General features: G+C 25.5%; 2 protein-coding genes across 3 annotated transcripts; one reads left to right on the forward strand and one right to left on the reverse strand.

Annotated features, from left to right (window-relative positions):
- The first annotated feature begins 3440 nt into the window (after positions 1-3440).
- On the forward strand, positions 3441-12890 carry LOC122524562 (scavenger receptor class B member 1-like). The gene is made up of 11 exons (XM_043646877.1): positions 3441-3634; positions 6252-6341; positions 9656-9747; positions 9845-10005; positions 10309-10453; positions 10664-10864; positions 11049-11209; positions 11645-11931; positions 12021-12139; positions 12274-12399; positions 12597-12890. Exons 2-11 carry the CDS (start codon positions 6308-6310, stop codon positions 12888-12890), a joined length of 1620 nt encoding a protein of 539 aa, XP_043502812.1. The 5' UTR covers positions 3441-3634; positions 6252-6307.
- Positions 12891-14024: 1134 nt separating this feature from the next.
- Positions 14025-16435, reverse strand: LOC122524897 (pelle-like serine/threonine-protein kinase pik-1). Of its 2 annotated transcripts, none has more exons than XM_043647383.1 (4): positions 16160-16432; positions 15438-16055; positions 14926-15362; positions 14025-14781 (listed from the first exon to the last, which is right to left on the reverse strand). In XM_043647383.1, exons 1-4 carry the CDS (start codon positions 16266-16268, stop codon positions 14440-14442), a joined length of 1506 nt encoding a protein of 501 aa, XP_043503318.1. In that variant the 5' UTR covers positions 16269-16432; the 3' UTR covers positions 14025-14439. The 2 variants fall into 2 exon arrangements, with proteins under 2 accessions (XP_043503318.1, XP_043503319.1); XM_043647384.1 differs by having other exon boundaries at positions 14567-14669; positions 16160-16435.
- Between the last annotated feature and the right edge of the window lie 483 nt (positions 16436-16918).

A 16918-nucleotide genomic window follows, 5' to 3' on the forward strand; every position in this document is an offset into this window, starting at 1 on the left:
AAACTGACTACAATTTTAATTCTACATCTTTGAAACCAGATGGCGCAACGATATTTTGCTGTGGTGTTTTTAATTTTCCAAATCATTACTAGTACAGAGAACATAATTCTTATGTTAGGAATGTTATAATTATTTTAACAAATTTGTAAATTTTTACGTAAATAAATTAAACACTATTTATTGGTTATTTTTCAAGTTACATTGTAATGCATTATGCATTTTATTTAATATACTTTTTTAGATGATATTTCATAATTATTAAGAAATAACAATTAAGTAAAGAGATCTATAATTAAAGTATTTAATTTTTTTCTTTTTTACTAAATATACGATCCAATTCTCTAAAAAATATATGTTGATAATGATGACTATATAAAAACGTTCTAAAAAAAATAACAAAATGAATCTTTTCAATTTTTATGGTTTCATTCGCTGTAACGATTATTGCTACATATGTCATAGTATCATAGCGATTAATAGACAACCGATAATAGCGTATCAAATTAAAATACGAAAAAAGCTATATTGACCTATACTTATAAAGTTTACATCTACACGCTGTTGTGTGTAAAAATATCAAGCTACCGCATTATTAGAATTTAGATTTACTTTCTGTATGCTCGTGCATATATAATTATATAATATTTACATAATATATTATATATTATATTCTCTATATCGTGATATCTTTCAAGTATGTTAAATTTTGTTATTAGTTACATGCATTATATGTTAATTAATATTAATTATTATTATGATAATTAATTAATAGTATTAATATAATTAATTAAAGTAGTTGCCTTTTTTTTTTTTAGAATAATATGGCATAAAATAAGTAGTTCCATTTAAAAAACAAATTTGATTTTTAAATCTCATAAAAAAAGGACTTTGAGAAATCTTTTACAACTATTTAATTCCACCAGTAGTACACTTTTCTCTTTTGAAGTTTTTTAATATGATTGTAAACAAAGAAAACATTCAGGTGTTCTTTTAATCGTGAATTACCCTGCATATGAGTATAGCGAATACTTGTTTTGCATATTTGGCTATCATTCCAAATAAGAAAAGTATATTTTCTGATCATCATGTCATGTATTAAGATTTATAAATCTATTATTTTTTTATAGTTATGTGTATGTAGTATATATATTGTTTTGTCAACATCAATCATAGTTTATTTGCATTTTATGAAGGATATTTAAATTTGGCAATATTTTAAATGCATGTGTATCTTGTATAAAGTATAAGAGCATACAATAAATAATAATAAAAAATCCCATCAAAAAACAGCGATGATTGTTTTGCTTTTACAGTATTGGATACTCGTTGATTTATTAATAAAAAAAATAGCCACTTATAAATATTGATAAATGAAGTAATTAATAAAAAAGTCATCTTCTTCTTCTTCCTCTTTTTATTAGAACTTTGTCCTGTTATAATAGCTTTTTTCATTGCTATTTCTAGGAGCGATTTATTGTTTTTACCAAGGGTAGGTTGCTATAGCCTCATTCTCAAGTCCAAACTATTAAATAGCTTCCATTTATCTAGCATATTCCTTGTTGTTTTAGTTAGATGAAATATTAATATCTATCTATATAATGAAATCATGAATAAAAAATTCAAAGCGATTCTGTATGATGTATAACTTCCGTGTACATTGTATACTTATTAATTTATCAATCGATGAAATTATAAATTTAAATGTAAATGATTAGAAAGGAGTACATGGTATAAATAAGTACCTTTCGATAATTGTCAATAGTTTCATTAAAATTAATTTAAGGCTACGGTGTACACATACATCAATAAGAATGTCAGAATCAGTAGCACTATATGCTAGATGTTGATAATAATTAATCATTCTTTATTTACGGAAGTGTAAACATATTAACAAGCATCTACGTGGCTATGCATTACATCGCTTATGTAAACTTAATTTGAGTTTGGCGTAAACAAAAGGTGTAAATAAAACATATGACCAGAAGATATTTTCGTATATCTTCAATTATTTATTTGTCTAATTAAGCCATGCATAATGAAGAACTTTAATCTACAGACACACAAAAAAATTCATGGTCAGGCTTCTGTATATTAAGGCAATGTGTCTAGGTAACAATAATATTCTCATTTTATTTATATAATTTAAAATATTTTTTAAATAATACGTTTTCACAATGAAATCATGTCTGATTTTAATATTACTACTTGTATGCTAACAATAAATTATTTTATAAGAAGTTTCTACTTTGTTTTATTCAATTTATTTAGATTACATTAAAAAGAAATAAACATTATTATATAAAAAGCAAGTGATTAAGAAATAATTACGTTTAATATTTCACTGATCTTTTAACTTCCAAGATTTTTCAAGGAGCTAAATCAATATCAATCTCGAGTGATTACTTATAAAAAAAATTATACACGAATAAACACCAGTTTTTATTTCTTTTATGAGAATGAAATAAAAGGCCTATTTAAAAAGTCGTTGATAAAACCGGTATAAATCGATTCGTGAAAGAAAAAAAAATACTAAGAAAAATAAATAACTCCTTACAAATAAGAATTTGAAAGTTATATATTTGAGATAAACAAGACACTCCGTTCCGATGTTAAATTTCTGTATATTTCATTAATAATTATTATCGATATATTATATATTATAACAATTGTTTTGTCATAAATACAATACAAATTTAATTGGAATTATTTTATGCTAGATTTTTTAAATACTACTACCCGACGCTTTTTCTCTTTTTCTTGAAATATCACAAATAACATTTTATTAATATTTTAAAATAAAAAAATATATTTCTACAAAATATAACAAAGAGTTACACAATATATATATATTTTATAATAACAATAATTTCGTACGATTAATTATCATAATAAATATTAATAAAAAAATATATTTGCTCGAAATAAATAAAATTCGACGTAGCCCTTACACCTGTTTTTTCATTTTTTCTTTTTTTTAAATGTCATTACTAATACGTCATAAATTTAAAAAAGAACAAAATAATTTTTTTTAGAGAGAAAATTTTAATAATAATTAATTTTTAACGTTTACGTTAAATTAATACGATATTAACGACTTTTTTTCGTGAATTAGATCGATCTTCGTAAATTATTACCTTTCTTTTTCGAAGCAACTTTATTAGTAAATACAAATAGAAAAAATATATATCGTCATCTCATAATTCGTTTTTTTTTTATATTTTTCGCGTCATCGTCCTCGTCGTCGTCGTGTCGTCATCGTTGTCATTGTCGGAGGGGGTTTATGAACGAGAGACGGTATAAAGCAGAGTGCACATACGATTCGCACGCACTGATATCAAGAGAAGAGGAAAACAGAGGAAGAGAGAGAGAAAGAGAGTGAGAGAAAGAGAGAGAGAGATAAGGAAAGAGAGTGAAAGAGAGAGAGACAAACGTGCTTGTAATGAAACATTTGTGATTATACATTATTCTAAAAAATAATACAAAAAAATTTGATTTATGTTTATAAAAACCAGCTTCGAAAGATTATTGTTAAAGCAAGTTATTATCATAGTGCGTTTATTTTTTATTTCGATCAATTTGTTTTCATCCGTTTGATTTATCATCGAGGGAAATATTTTACACTTCTTCCCTCTCGGTGAGTGTTAATATTTATTTTCATTCATTCCAATTGTTTAATGATTATTTCACAGTTTTCGTGTCCCAGATCTAGCAATAATAAACAGGTATTTTCAAATTTAAAACAAAAATCAACATTAATTTATATTCTTTATTCTCTGGCTCATTGGATTTAATTAAATATGGATAATTATGCACAATAGGTGCATTTAAAAATTGATGCGATCTTTGGTATTATTTCTAAGGGTAATTGCTTTCGAAGGTGAGGGGTTTTAGGACAGTGAGCGAGGAGGGGGGTTCAAATGGTCATCAATAAATTTTGCTAGTAAAAGAAAAAAAAAAAGAAATTTATTATAGTACATTTCGAACTGGCAGACCTGAAATTGCAAGTCAAATTGAGTATGGTTGCAATAAGCCAATAAAATACGAAGAGAAGAGAAGATAAGAAAAAATGAGAGTAAGAAATTAGTAAAGTGTAAGAAATTACCAAGACAAGAGTTAGATGAATTATATTGGAAAGATTAGAGCGTAATATTTAGAGAAAGAGAAGAAAATATCGAAAAGATATTTAAAAAAATAGGGATATAGAATTATAGATAAGCAAAACCAATATAATAAAATTATAACATACATTATAAAACTGTTTACATGTGCTGTCAAAAATGTGAGTCGCTTATGCGAATACAAGTTTTATACCCCTGTAGTATGTTGTTTATGACATGGCAAATTTCTTGTGGATATCTTAATTAATTTTTGCAACTGCATTCCTTATTATTTCCACCATAACATCAAGTTTAGCTATTTCAGTTGCTAAATTTCTTGTTTTAGTTTTCCTTAAAAATAAAAATGTATAATAATTAATGAAAAATGGTTCAAAAGAGAGATTGAATAATCAGAAGTACATCGAATGAAAAGAAAAGAAAGAAAAAAGTGATAGAAAGAAAATCTCACAAAAGTTAATATAAATTATAAGTTCTTATAAGTAAGTGCAAACTAAACGTTGTATAATTTTTAGTTATGCATTTATCTCAAATCTTAAAAAGATGTTACTCGTACCCTTTTTCTTTTAGCTACCTAATTTCAATTAGTTAATCAGTTCGCGTTTTTCTACATGTAGGTATAGTATCTATAAATATTCTAACAAAGAATGATTGTGTGTGTGTATTATCTATAAACTGGTTAATGGATAAGCAGAATTTTTCTTCGGAACATTGGTTAAGACCTCGACCTCGACGTTTGATTCCTACCGCGAAAACAATCCCATATATGAATCAAACATCAAGTAACGAATAAATTTTATATTATACGACTTGCAGATAAAATGGATAAACAAGAATAACATCTATTGTTTTACCATGAATATTTTTAGATTTAATTAATAGTCAACAAGATAATTACTAATTAATGTGTCAGTGATTGATCATTGGTAGTATATTATGTTATACTAATTTACTGCATTATAAACAAATCTATGTGGGTCATTCTACGTTCAATCGTCGGTTATAATACTTTTCTTAGTCTTTTTTTAATTTATTTAGTCTTTATATTAATAGTTAGTAGTCTTGTTGTAGAAATTTGTTTTTTAAAGGAATAATTCATTCCTTTGAATGAAGGAAAAGATTCAGGAAAAATAAAGGATAATTAAAACTAGTTTTTCCTCTTAGGTGAGAAAATCTTAGAGCAAAGTTGCATTCACGCTGATTTGTCATTTTGTTTACTCTCTGAAGATAATATTCGAAAAAAAAAATGCGACATTAGAAAAAGACTTCAAAAAATTATCAAAACATTAACTTATCATTTGCAAATGAGTTTTTTCATTGAGGTTTTTCGAACAGAAATGCTGGTCACGTTTTGAATGGGAGAAAAATGGATCTCAAGAGATTCAACATATGTAAATCTTTTTTATAAATATGTATGCATATATTTTATGCGTATTAAAAAATATCAATAAAAGAAGATTCTATATTCTTGTAAGTAAAAAATGAAATCCACAGTAGATATCTATATTATTGACGTGACGTTCTGAGATATTCGTGCGTAAGAAGAAAAAAACATTAATGCCATAATAGAAAAAGGTGTATGCATTTCAGACGCAGAAAAAAGAACTCTGAACGTTTTGTCAAGAAAAAATAAAGTGTTAAGAATTATGGTAAACATGTCTTAGAACTTTGTATGACAGAATATGTGCATACATGCGTTACCTGTATATACAATTTTCTATCGTCTTGTTTAATTTTCTTATGAAACTTACATCCTCTTTCATTATCATTTATTTTTCCAAATACCGGTAATTAGAAAAATCGGTATTATTATCGAAGCTATTCGTTAGAAAATTATATTTTTTAAATATTATAAATATTTTGTCTAATGTTTATTTTATTGTATATTGCATTATACTATATATTTTTATATGGAGTGGTTCACATCAGCATATTTCATTTCTGTTTAAAATATTAAATTTATATATATATTATATATTATAATTAATAAAAAAGAAATCGCATATATCATGATGTTATGATGACTCGCACTGTATATCTATATGAAATATAAGATTATATTATATATCTATATAGTAATGAATTATTCTATTATAATTATAAATAGATTTTAATTGCTCTTATAATTTTTGCAAGGTTTTAGAGTCAAAGTGGCTAAATTAAGAAGAATCCGTGAAGTGTCGATTCCACCCATGAAATCGACGGTACCTTTTCAACAATTTAGAAGTGAGTAAATATTTAATTAATAAGCTTAATCAACCAATCAATACCGCGTATATAAAATACTATAAAATACTGGTGTACAATATTTAAAATTTCTCTATGTTCCTGAACGTTTAGATTTCATTTTTAATCTATACAGATTTTTTTGATTAGATGACTATAAATAAAAGGAGTGCATTTTACACATCCAATTTAAAATAGTAGTATATTAGTTTTTCAAATTATTTAAAAAGAAAAGAAAAGAAGGTAAACAAAGTAATTAACATTGACAATACATGAGCATACTTTTTTAACATTCCGGGATACGGGATAAAACAAAAGAAAATTATAAATAAAACGCCTGCTTGTCAAGTTTTTTATGAAACTTTCCACCATAAAAAACAAGTCGCTTGAACTTAGATAGGGTCGCAACATTACATAAAATTTAACGAGTGAGATTATTATCATATAAAGTAATATAATCAAATATATTAATCCTTTATTTTTTATGACATATTTTTTATGATATTAATCTCATCGACGAAGAAATAAATATAACAAAGCTTCGTTTTTAAATGGGAGTCAATAAGATGTGGAATGATTTAATCATGTACTAACAATGTCTCATCTTATATTTAAAATATTAATAAGTAATATTTATATTTGCATATATAATATGATAATTTTTGTACCATAAATCGCAATAATGCATATTCACATTTAAATTAATTTCAATTTTTGTTTTTGGTAATTATTTATACATTTTGGACAAGAGTATAATTTGATTGAAAAATAAAAAAGAGATATTTGATTGAAGTTGATTGAAATATTATCTTCAGAATCCTTTTTCGACAGTATTTCTAGTAGTAAAAGATGATGTTTCAGAAACATGCGTTGCAGAAGATGTGATTATCGCAGATGTAGAAGTTTTGGCTGAAGCAGGATTAGATGTTAACAATTTTTTTCGGGTTAAGATCTCAAATGGGTTATTTGTAGGAAAAATAGTGAAAAAGAAGAAAAGATTTATCTTAGTTAGTAAACAATATTAGTATAGTACAGTACTGTATTAGATATTCCTTAAATAATTGTTAATTAATCAAAAAATGTGTATATTATAATCTAAAAACGTGGATTTACCTTTCGATGTACCGTCCTCTTCGAAATCCCCCGTTAGACTAGCTCCATTTTACTCTATGAAAGTTCTTTTATTCAATATTGTTTATATGACTTTGCGTAAAAAAGGAAATTCTATTTATTAGGAATATTATTCTCATTATACACATGCGCAACACTTGGGAAGGTATAAAAACAATAATAAATAAGAAAAATTTTAACTTTTTTTCATGAAGGACAACAATGCCAGTCTAACAATGGATTTCGAAGAGGACGGTGCATCAATCATATACTCCGTAATTTTATACAGTAATATACATTTTTTCGATTAATTAACAATCATTTGTTTAAAAAAAATGTATTTTGCATTATTCTTTTATTTGCATTACTACTTTGCATTATTCTGTCACACACGGACACACACACACACCATCTAATATTAGAACTTTCCAATATCGTCTTTAGTTTCTATTTCGTCCGATTGAATTAATCGTTGAGCGTAAATGTGAACACACAGTAGTTTTATTTTAACTTTCAATTTCTCCGATAGATATTATCACAATTAAAAAAGAATCAAAAAAGAAAATCCATCCGTTATCGTTTTGTTTTAATTCAAGATACTCAACAGGATAATTACATAAAACGACATTCTCTGAAATGAAAGTTGAAAAGTATTATGTAAGAAGTAAAATTAAGAAAGTTGTACTTGATCTGATTTTTTTAGTTTCTTTTTTTCTTCTGCTTAGATCTTAAATCCCTATTAATCGACTCCGATTAAATAAATCCCGCCTCTCTCTCTCTTAATTACAAATCACGTTTAGTTTAATATTGTCGAATGATCAAGCGGACGGTTTGTTATTACATTTTTACTGAGATATTTTAAGAAACTTTAAAGTCTATTTATTTATCGTTAGTCACAGATACAATATGAAAAAGTAACTCGAATAATTTGTGAATTGAATAATATATATTGATATATAATACTAACGTATTACTAATAACTACGATATATAATACTAATTAATACTAACGTAAGACTTGATACGTGATGTAATTAAGATCATAAAAAAATACTCGTTAGATGTTTTATTTTCTATCAACATTAACAAACAATTATATTTTATTATTAACATAATGAGTTGGTTATATTCATTTCATCATTTTTCACTCAGTATATTTATAATCATTGAAAATATTATCATAGTATGATTATTAAACAGAGATTATATTTAATAAAAGTACACTAGACAAATAATATTTTTTATTGACAAAATTTGCATTCTTATAAGAAATAAAAACAGTCCATAGCAGCAAATAAAAGCTGGTATGGTATATATACACATATACAATCGGAGACGAAAATAAGTAGATAAGTATTAAAAATAGTTTCTAGAGGAAAAATTAAATTTAAAATTTACATTAAAATTTTACATGATATGTATCTATATATTAATAAAAATGTAATTATATAATTTATCTCGTTCGCGGAAGAGAAAAATTCAATTAAGAAATGTATTCAGAATTATATATTCAATTTTTTTACGAATAAATAGCTTATGAATATATTTACATATATATATGCAATGTTACATTTCATCCATTCTTAAGTTTACGTCACCTTATTACAAAATTAATTATAATATACATTCTTCACTTTCCTGTTTATATTGAAATATCTAATTACTAAGAGATTAATTTTTTCTACAACACATATTTCAATGTAATTAATCCATGTTTTTTTACAAGTCCGTAATTATATATTTGTCTTTTAATTACTGATGAAATTTACATGTAAACTATTAGATACACTCCTACAAACGATTACTTTTGTTGACTGACGATAAAGAGTGATTTATTTAAAAATAATATTCATTCTAAACAAAAAAATAAATATCTTATGAGATATTTCAAATTTTATTTAAGATCCTATAATCAAATTATTTTTTATAATAACTAGTTTAAATGAATAATAAAATTCCTCTTATATGTTTTTTTTTTAAAATGCCTAGTTATTTCATGTAAGGCCAAGAGTTTTTACGATTTAACTAAAGTATACAATATAACGGTAAAATATACATAAATAAAACTAGCATTTTTTATACTAAATATTTTGTCATTACTTATTGGTCAACCCAATACATAGATGTATTTCGAATAAATATTAACGCTAAAACAAATATGAGAAAACGCGAAAGGTTTTAAACAAAAATTATTTTATTTTTCAGAATGCATCATTTTATTTATGATTGGCATCGTTTGCAGCGTATTAAGTTACACAATCTATATCGTCAATCCTTTTAAAATGATACTAGATTACGTAAGTATAATAGAGGAAATTTACATCCATATATATTTATTAGATATATAAAAAAAACTCCCCTTTAAAAAATAAAAATATTTGTTTCTTTCTCTAGAATTTAAATATGAGACCAAACTCATTAATTTTCTCGTTATGGAAAAAGCCTCCCATCGATGTATTCCATAAAGTATATATTTTCAACATTACCAATCCCGTTGAGTTTTCAAAAGGTACGGAGAAACTTAAACTCGAAGAAGTTGGGCCCTATGTATATCAGTAAGTATACTTGAATTTTAATTATACAAAGATGATGTTTCTATTAATTAACAAAAACACAAGAACTATTTAAATTATGTAAATATATTTTTAATACAAAATATTTCATTTATGTAATCTTAAAATTAATGAAGAATGATGCGTGAGAGACAAAATAGATTTTTTAAGTATTTTATATGTCTTATGTTAGATTACTTTTACAATCATCAGTTCATATATTATATATATTTTACTTAATATTTACATCTTACATTTACATTTTATTTGCACTCTAACGTATACGTATTTATTGATTGATCGTAGAGAATTCTTAGAACAAACAAATATAACGTTTAACGACAACGGCACTGTAACTTATACTCCAAAAAGAACTGTATTCTTCGTACCAGAATTATCAAAGAGCGATCCCAAGGAGGATTTTGTTAACATACCAAATATTGCAATGTTGGTAAGTGATAAAAACAATAATATATTATATATTATCATATTAACTATAAAAAATCTGTATGAAAAATACAAACCAGAGTTATTATTTTATAACTAACTAAAATATTTAAATTAGGCATATTTAGTACCCTAATATTTTGGGGAATCATTATATACATGGCAAGTATGTTATTACATATTATATACTTATATAGACCAATTTTCGTTTCAGGGCATAGCGTCTGCGTTATCCGATGCCGGATTTTTTATTAATTATCTTGTGACGCAATTGACTAATATGATTGGTAGTGAACCCATACTAAATCTCACGGCTTATGATTATTTATGGGGTTACGAAGATAATTTAGTAAAATTAGCGACAGGAATATTACCGGCTTACCTTCAATTTAAAAAGTTAGGTCTCCTTGATAGGGTATGTATAATCTAAAATTTTAATGAATTAATATCTTAAATATTTTTTTACCGTAACTTCAAAGCATTTAAACTTTTACAAAATTTATTATTAACGCGCGATAATCGATTCGTTTTGTCATTTTTTAACGCAAATTTCATTGAAAAATAATATATGCCAATAAAAAATAAATGTTTTTGTATAGATGTATGACGAGGGTGAAAACATCATAAATATAAATATTCGTAAAAACGATGATATGAGGGACGAAAATGGACGTTACTTCAGTATTCAAACCTATAATGGAAGTCCCGGATTATCTCAATGGGGATATCGTGAGGAGACAGAAAACAGAACTTATCCGGAGTATGTTTGCGTGAATAGTAATAATTGGTAAAAACTAATTGTTCATGCAATTTCTCATTGTTATACAAAGGTTTACGATTATTTTTGAACAATATGAGATACGGAAAACTATTTATATTATATAATAAAATACTAAAATTAATGTTGCAGAAAAATGTATGAATTAAATTTGTATGATTTCTAAGATAGATGTTCATGAATTTCGCGCATGAAATAATAATATTTAAATATTTGAAAATGACTGGTGATTCAATAAGTCTTTTTTTAGTTGAAATTAAAAATAAATTTTAAATGGAAATATCATATTTTTGTCGCAAATTCCATAGAACCAAAAATAACAATTATATTTGAATTCGTAACAATTATTGAATCAGCAGATATATGAAATAATGTATAACTTAAATATTTACAGCAATACGTACTTCTGATTTACAGAAATACACTGTGTAATAGTATTCGAGGTGCTTCAGAAGGAGGAGTATTTCCACCAAATCTAGACAAACGTGCTGTCTTTCGAGTTTTTCGAAAACCTTTTTGCAGACCGTTACCAATAGTATTTAAGGAAGATGTTTTCATTGATGGAGATATTCCGACTTATGTTTATAAAATGTCGGATGATTTTTTGGATCCTCCAGACAAAAATCCTGATAATGAATGTTACTGTCGCAAATTGAAAAAATGTTATAGAAAAGGATTGTCTGACTTGACATCATGTTATTTTAGTATGTATCTTAAATAATTACTTTCTTTTCTATTTTAATTCTAAAAAATAATTTTAAATATTCTAAATTAAATTTTCTTTTTTTATCAGATATCCCATCAGCCGTATCTTTACCACATTTCCTTAACGGTGATCCAAGTTTATTAGACGATGTGGAAGGTCTTCATCCAAATCCAGAAAAACACGCTACACGGATTGAAATTCAGCCTGTAAGTTATAGTAGTTAACATATCACTTTTGTGTCTCTAATATCCATTGAAAACACTTCGTCGTATTTAATACTGTACCTTCTCTTCTTGGTCTATGAAAATACTTACAAATTTCAATTATTTTATTTTCGTAGGACATAGGTATGCTGGTAGCAGTAAATTCAAGAATACAAACGAATCTTGTGATGCATTACACGCAGTATAATCCTAAAATCAAACCATTTAACAATATAACGATACCATTGTTTTGGTCCGATTTGGTAAGTTTTACAATCTACATGTACAATTTACATTATAAATTATCTTTAATATATACAAGATGACAGAGATTTTTTTGTACGTTTTTAACGTACTCTACATAGTAAATGAAACTAAAGATTATTTCAAATTTATGCTCTGTCCACTTCATTCCATCCAGGACTATATATATTAATTTTTTAAATTATGTTATTCACAGACGACTGCATCTCTGTCAAGTGATTTGTTATTTCTGTTAAGATTGACTGTTGTTGTATTGCCTGTCATACAAACTATAGTAATGTATTTCTTAATAATCAGTGGCATAACACTGATCACTTTATCGCTAGTATCATCTATTTGGGTATTTAATCAGCATCGACATCAACAATCTGAGTTCATCAGTAGTGATAGTGCGGATTTAAGGATACCTTTAAAATATGATCAAAATACGACTACAAATATTTTACCAAATATACAAAATATAAAATCAAAATCGGACTTATGTAATTAATTAATATATGTAAATAATTATGTAATTAATCGAAGATAACAAATACAAATTTATGTTATCACTTCCTAGATAATTAAAATTTTCATAACAGGAACTAAGAAAATAACATGAAATGTGATTTAAATGTTATAAAATCTGCTAAAAATTGCATAATTTAAATTATTTTATATAATGGATCAGAGATCAAATTTTTTCTTATTTTATGTATGTATGTATGTATCTATATATATATATACAGTACTTTTCTTGTAAAAAAAGAAATGCCAAAACTCATTTTTTATAAGAAAATTATATTCAAATATAAAGAATAGAGATCCAAATATATTACATACATTCTTCAATAAACAAAAAACAAATAATTTATCGAGTTTAAATTTACTTGCATCATTTTCAAAGTACCAAGAAGAATTAACTAGTCATCTCTAGTTAAAGGGTTAAATAGCACTAATTGTGAGTCTAGTACCAAAATTATGTATAAATAATTCTATAGCAAAGTAATGCTATTATTTTTACTTTTTATATTATTATTATTATTATTATTATTATTATTATTATTATTATTGTTATTATTATTATTATTGTTATCATTATTATTATTATTATTATTATTATTCACAAATGCAATAAACAAGGAATTGTTCTCTCTTTTTATCATCTTTTTGTAATCCGTATCTGTCTTCCTCTCTCATGTACTCTTCAAATCCATTCATCAACATTTGTATCCCTCTTTCATCCTTTGCTAAAAAAACTATATCATCCTAACCAAAATTACTTAAATAAATAATATCCAAAAAATATAAAATATGTAAATAAATTATTGTAAAAATAAGAACAGTAATGCTAGAAAAAAAAATTAAATTATATTTAAGAATTATATTTAATAAATTATATGTTTAATATATTGTCCAATTATGTAAGAAATTTTTACAAATTAATTTTAATATTTTATATTAAATACCTTATAGATTTTATAGATATTAAATATTTTAACCCTTTCGCTGCGGAGAGCAGCTAACGCGTCGAAGACAAACGAATTAAGGGCCATTATTTTGCTGTTATTAATAGTAAAAAATGCAAAATAAATACACGGCGCCTATAGGTGCTGTTCGCAGCGAAAGAGTTAATAATCAAAAATATAATTTAATTTTGTTTTATATATAAAAATTATACATATATCACATTCTATTTGCATTATTTAGATCATATAACTAAACATCTTTTTACAGTTAATTTTAGGTGTAGGAATTAATTTGATGTCTTTTTAACAAATTTAGTAATTATTTATAAAGTAATCATACATCTGTTATTCTTCAAAATAATCTCCATTATTCTCGATGATTTTGATCCATCTTTCAGACAATTACCCAATTTCTTGTCAAAAAAATTGCGATTTTAATGCAATGAATTTAATATTAAGGCACCGAATTAATTGCTACACCAATAATTATAAAATATATAGTTAATACCTAAGTATAATACTTAGATACTAGTATGAACAAATGTAATATCAATTGAATCTTATTATCAGTAATGAAAGTCTGTAACAATATTATAAACCATCTAGTTTACGAAACACTAATTCCATTTCAGGCCTGTTTTCAGCAAGTCGATTGGAACACCATTTTCCCAATACTATAAAGTTGCTATACACTTGTTTATCTTCTTCTCCTGCTTTCTTATCAATTAATAAATGAAGATTTTGATCTTCGAAATGATCTATAAATTCTTTTAAAAATTTATTTTTTGGTCTACTATTATCATAAGCTTGAAGTCCAGTAGCTAATTCAAACAATACAATTCCATAACTATAGGTATCTATTTTTGTGGACAATTGCTTTTTATATATAAAATCATCTGGCAAGTATGGTCTCGTACCATGAATTCTACTCACCTAACAAAAGGAAAAATATAATTAAAATTTTCAATGAAATTATTGAAATGTTTATTTTAAATTATTTAATTACTCCTTTTGCGACCGGCGAAAGGGTTAATACTTATTTAATACTTTACATTAGTTAGTTTATTAATATATTACCATCATAAAAGTTTTTTCACCCTCCTTCGCCAAACCAAAATCTCCAATTTTAGGTTCATAATTTTTATTTAGTAAAATATTTGCGCTCTTGATATCACCGTGAATTAAAGGTTTTTCTCCAATAGTATGCAGATATTGTAATCCACGTGCAGTACCTTTTGCAATTTCATGACGTTGCAACCAAGACAGCGGCCGACTTTTATTTTTTAGGAGTAAATTATCTTCCAAGGAACCATTTTGCATCAATTGATACACAAGACAAGGTATTTGACCGTCTAAGCAGTAAGCATATAATGACAAAATATTTTCATGTGGATAAGAATTCAATATTTCTATTTCTTTAAGTGATTGCTTAAGTTGAATTAAATAACTTTCATCAGAATTAGACTTTTTGTATTCGAGTCTTTTAATAGCTACATTTGTGTTTTTCCATGTACCTATAAAAGTATCAATTTTTACTTATGATATTAATATGTAACGGCAAAGTAAACATATTACAACGAATAAATTACCTCTATAAACTACTCCAAAACCTCCTTTTCCTAATATATTATGTTTTGACCAACCATTTGTAGCACTTTCAAGTTCACTATATGGTACACATGGTAAAGTTGCTTCAGGCTTCAATATAGGTAATTGAGATTTTTTAGAATTAGTTTTATTTTGTTTTAGAGATAATAAACGATTTGCCAGAGAAGGCACAAGTAAATTATTTGTATTACTCGATACATCTACAGATTGTAGATCATCTACAGATTGATTTATTATTTTATAAGATGCTTGTTTGGTATTTTCATTTACAATTATTTTTCTAGCATCTGGTCTCGGAGAAATCCTTTGATTAAAATTTTGTATACCGATCTTTAAATCCTTGATATCTTCAGTCACTTGTTGATTATTAGATATCCTTGAACGATTATCATTGTTATTATTTAATAAACAATGAAATTTTGCATCAACAAATGGCTTTAAAAAAATCATTGTTTTGTAATGTTTCATTTTTAATAATAAAATATATAGTTCCAAAATAGTATGATTTTGAAGGCCCCAATTATTTAATAACTCATTCGTAGGACTTTTTTGTTTTCGTAAACTGCAAATAATGGATTCATCATATTGCATCCATTTACCTAAAATTATAACAGGTAAAAAAAATTGATAATGTTATTCTCAAAATTGTAATGCAAAAGTAGAAAGTACCTTATATTTTTAACTTTTTCTAATAGATATTTACCTGCCAATTCTTCCCATCGATCGTCTTGATCTAATATTTTACAGATTTCAAATCTTTCTAATGGTGGCAATTGATAAATATATTTAACAGTATTTTTTAACGAAGTCATAGTAATAAAATATATTTATCTACACAAAAAAAATACAGCATTCACTAAATCCTTCAACAGATGACATCAATGCTGCGTAATAACCAACAAAATTAAACTTCTGCATTCCGTCACTAATCCTAACCTATTATGTGGAATTTCCACTGACAATGAGTAATAACACGTCAGAAATTAGACTAGTATATAAAAGAATAAATTTGTTTCCGTCGGTAAGGTAATTACCATCGTATGGACAAAACATAAATAAGTAAACTTCTGTACTGATCATCAGTAGGTAAAAGTAGGTAATTAACGCGATGACGGTACAATATTATCAAAGAATATATAAACATGTGTGAGCCTTCAGAAATGCATTTATAGATATATTTTAAAAAGTAGTAATTTAAGGCGTTTCAGTAGAAGAAAATCTCAAAGATATGTTGTTAAATCCAACGATGATCACCTGTAACAAGAAGAAAACTATATTAATCATACAATCAAGTGACACAATAGCCTAACATATAAATCGTCCAATTCGCAGATGCACTTTTCAATTGAATTCTATATTTATTTTTATCAAATCTCTACTTATTTATACCGTTGCAATGAAATTAAATTTAAACACGTGATTTTACATGCACATAAAAAATATATAAATGCATTTCTGAAGG

This window comes from Polistes fuscatus, unplaced genomic scaffold, assembly GCF_010416935.1.
Source record: "Polistes fuscatus isolate 324 unplaced genomic scaffold, CU_Pfus_HIC Scaffold8, whole genome shotgun sequence".
Lineage (NCBI taxonomy): Eukaryota > Metazoa > Arthropoda > Insecta > Hymenoptera > Vespidae > Polistes > Polistes fuscatus.

What these genes read in the sequence shown, in the direction of transcription:
- LOC122524562 (XM_043646877.1), top strand. Translation starts at nt 6,308, where the DNA reads ATGAAATCGACGGTACCTTTTCAACAATTTAGAA. An exon ending in ACCTTTTCAACAATTTAGAA is followed by an intron (nt 6,342 to 9,655) that starts GTGAGTAAATAT and finishes TTTATTTTTCAG; the next exon opens with AATGCATCATTTTATTTATG. An exon ending in CATTGTTTTGGTCCGATTTG is followed by an intron (nt 12,400 to 12,596) that starts GTAAGTTTTACA and finishes TGTTATTCACAG; the next exon opens with ACGACTGCATCTCTGTCAAG.
- LOC122524897 (XM_043647383.1), bottom strand. Translation starts at nt 16,268, where the DNA reads ATGACTTCGTTAAAAAATACTGTTAAATATATTTATCAATTGCCACCA. An exon ending in TCGATGGGAAGAATTGGCAG is followed by an intron (nt 16,056 to 16,159) that starts GTAAATATCTAT and finishes TTATAATTTTAG; the next exon opens with GTAAATGGATGCAATATGAT. An exon ending in GTGAAAAAACTTTTATGATG is followed by an intron (nt 14,782 to 14,925) that starts GTAATATATTAA and finishes TCCTTTTGTTAG; the next exon opens with GTGAGTAGAATTCATGGTAC.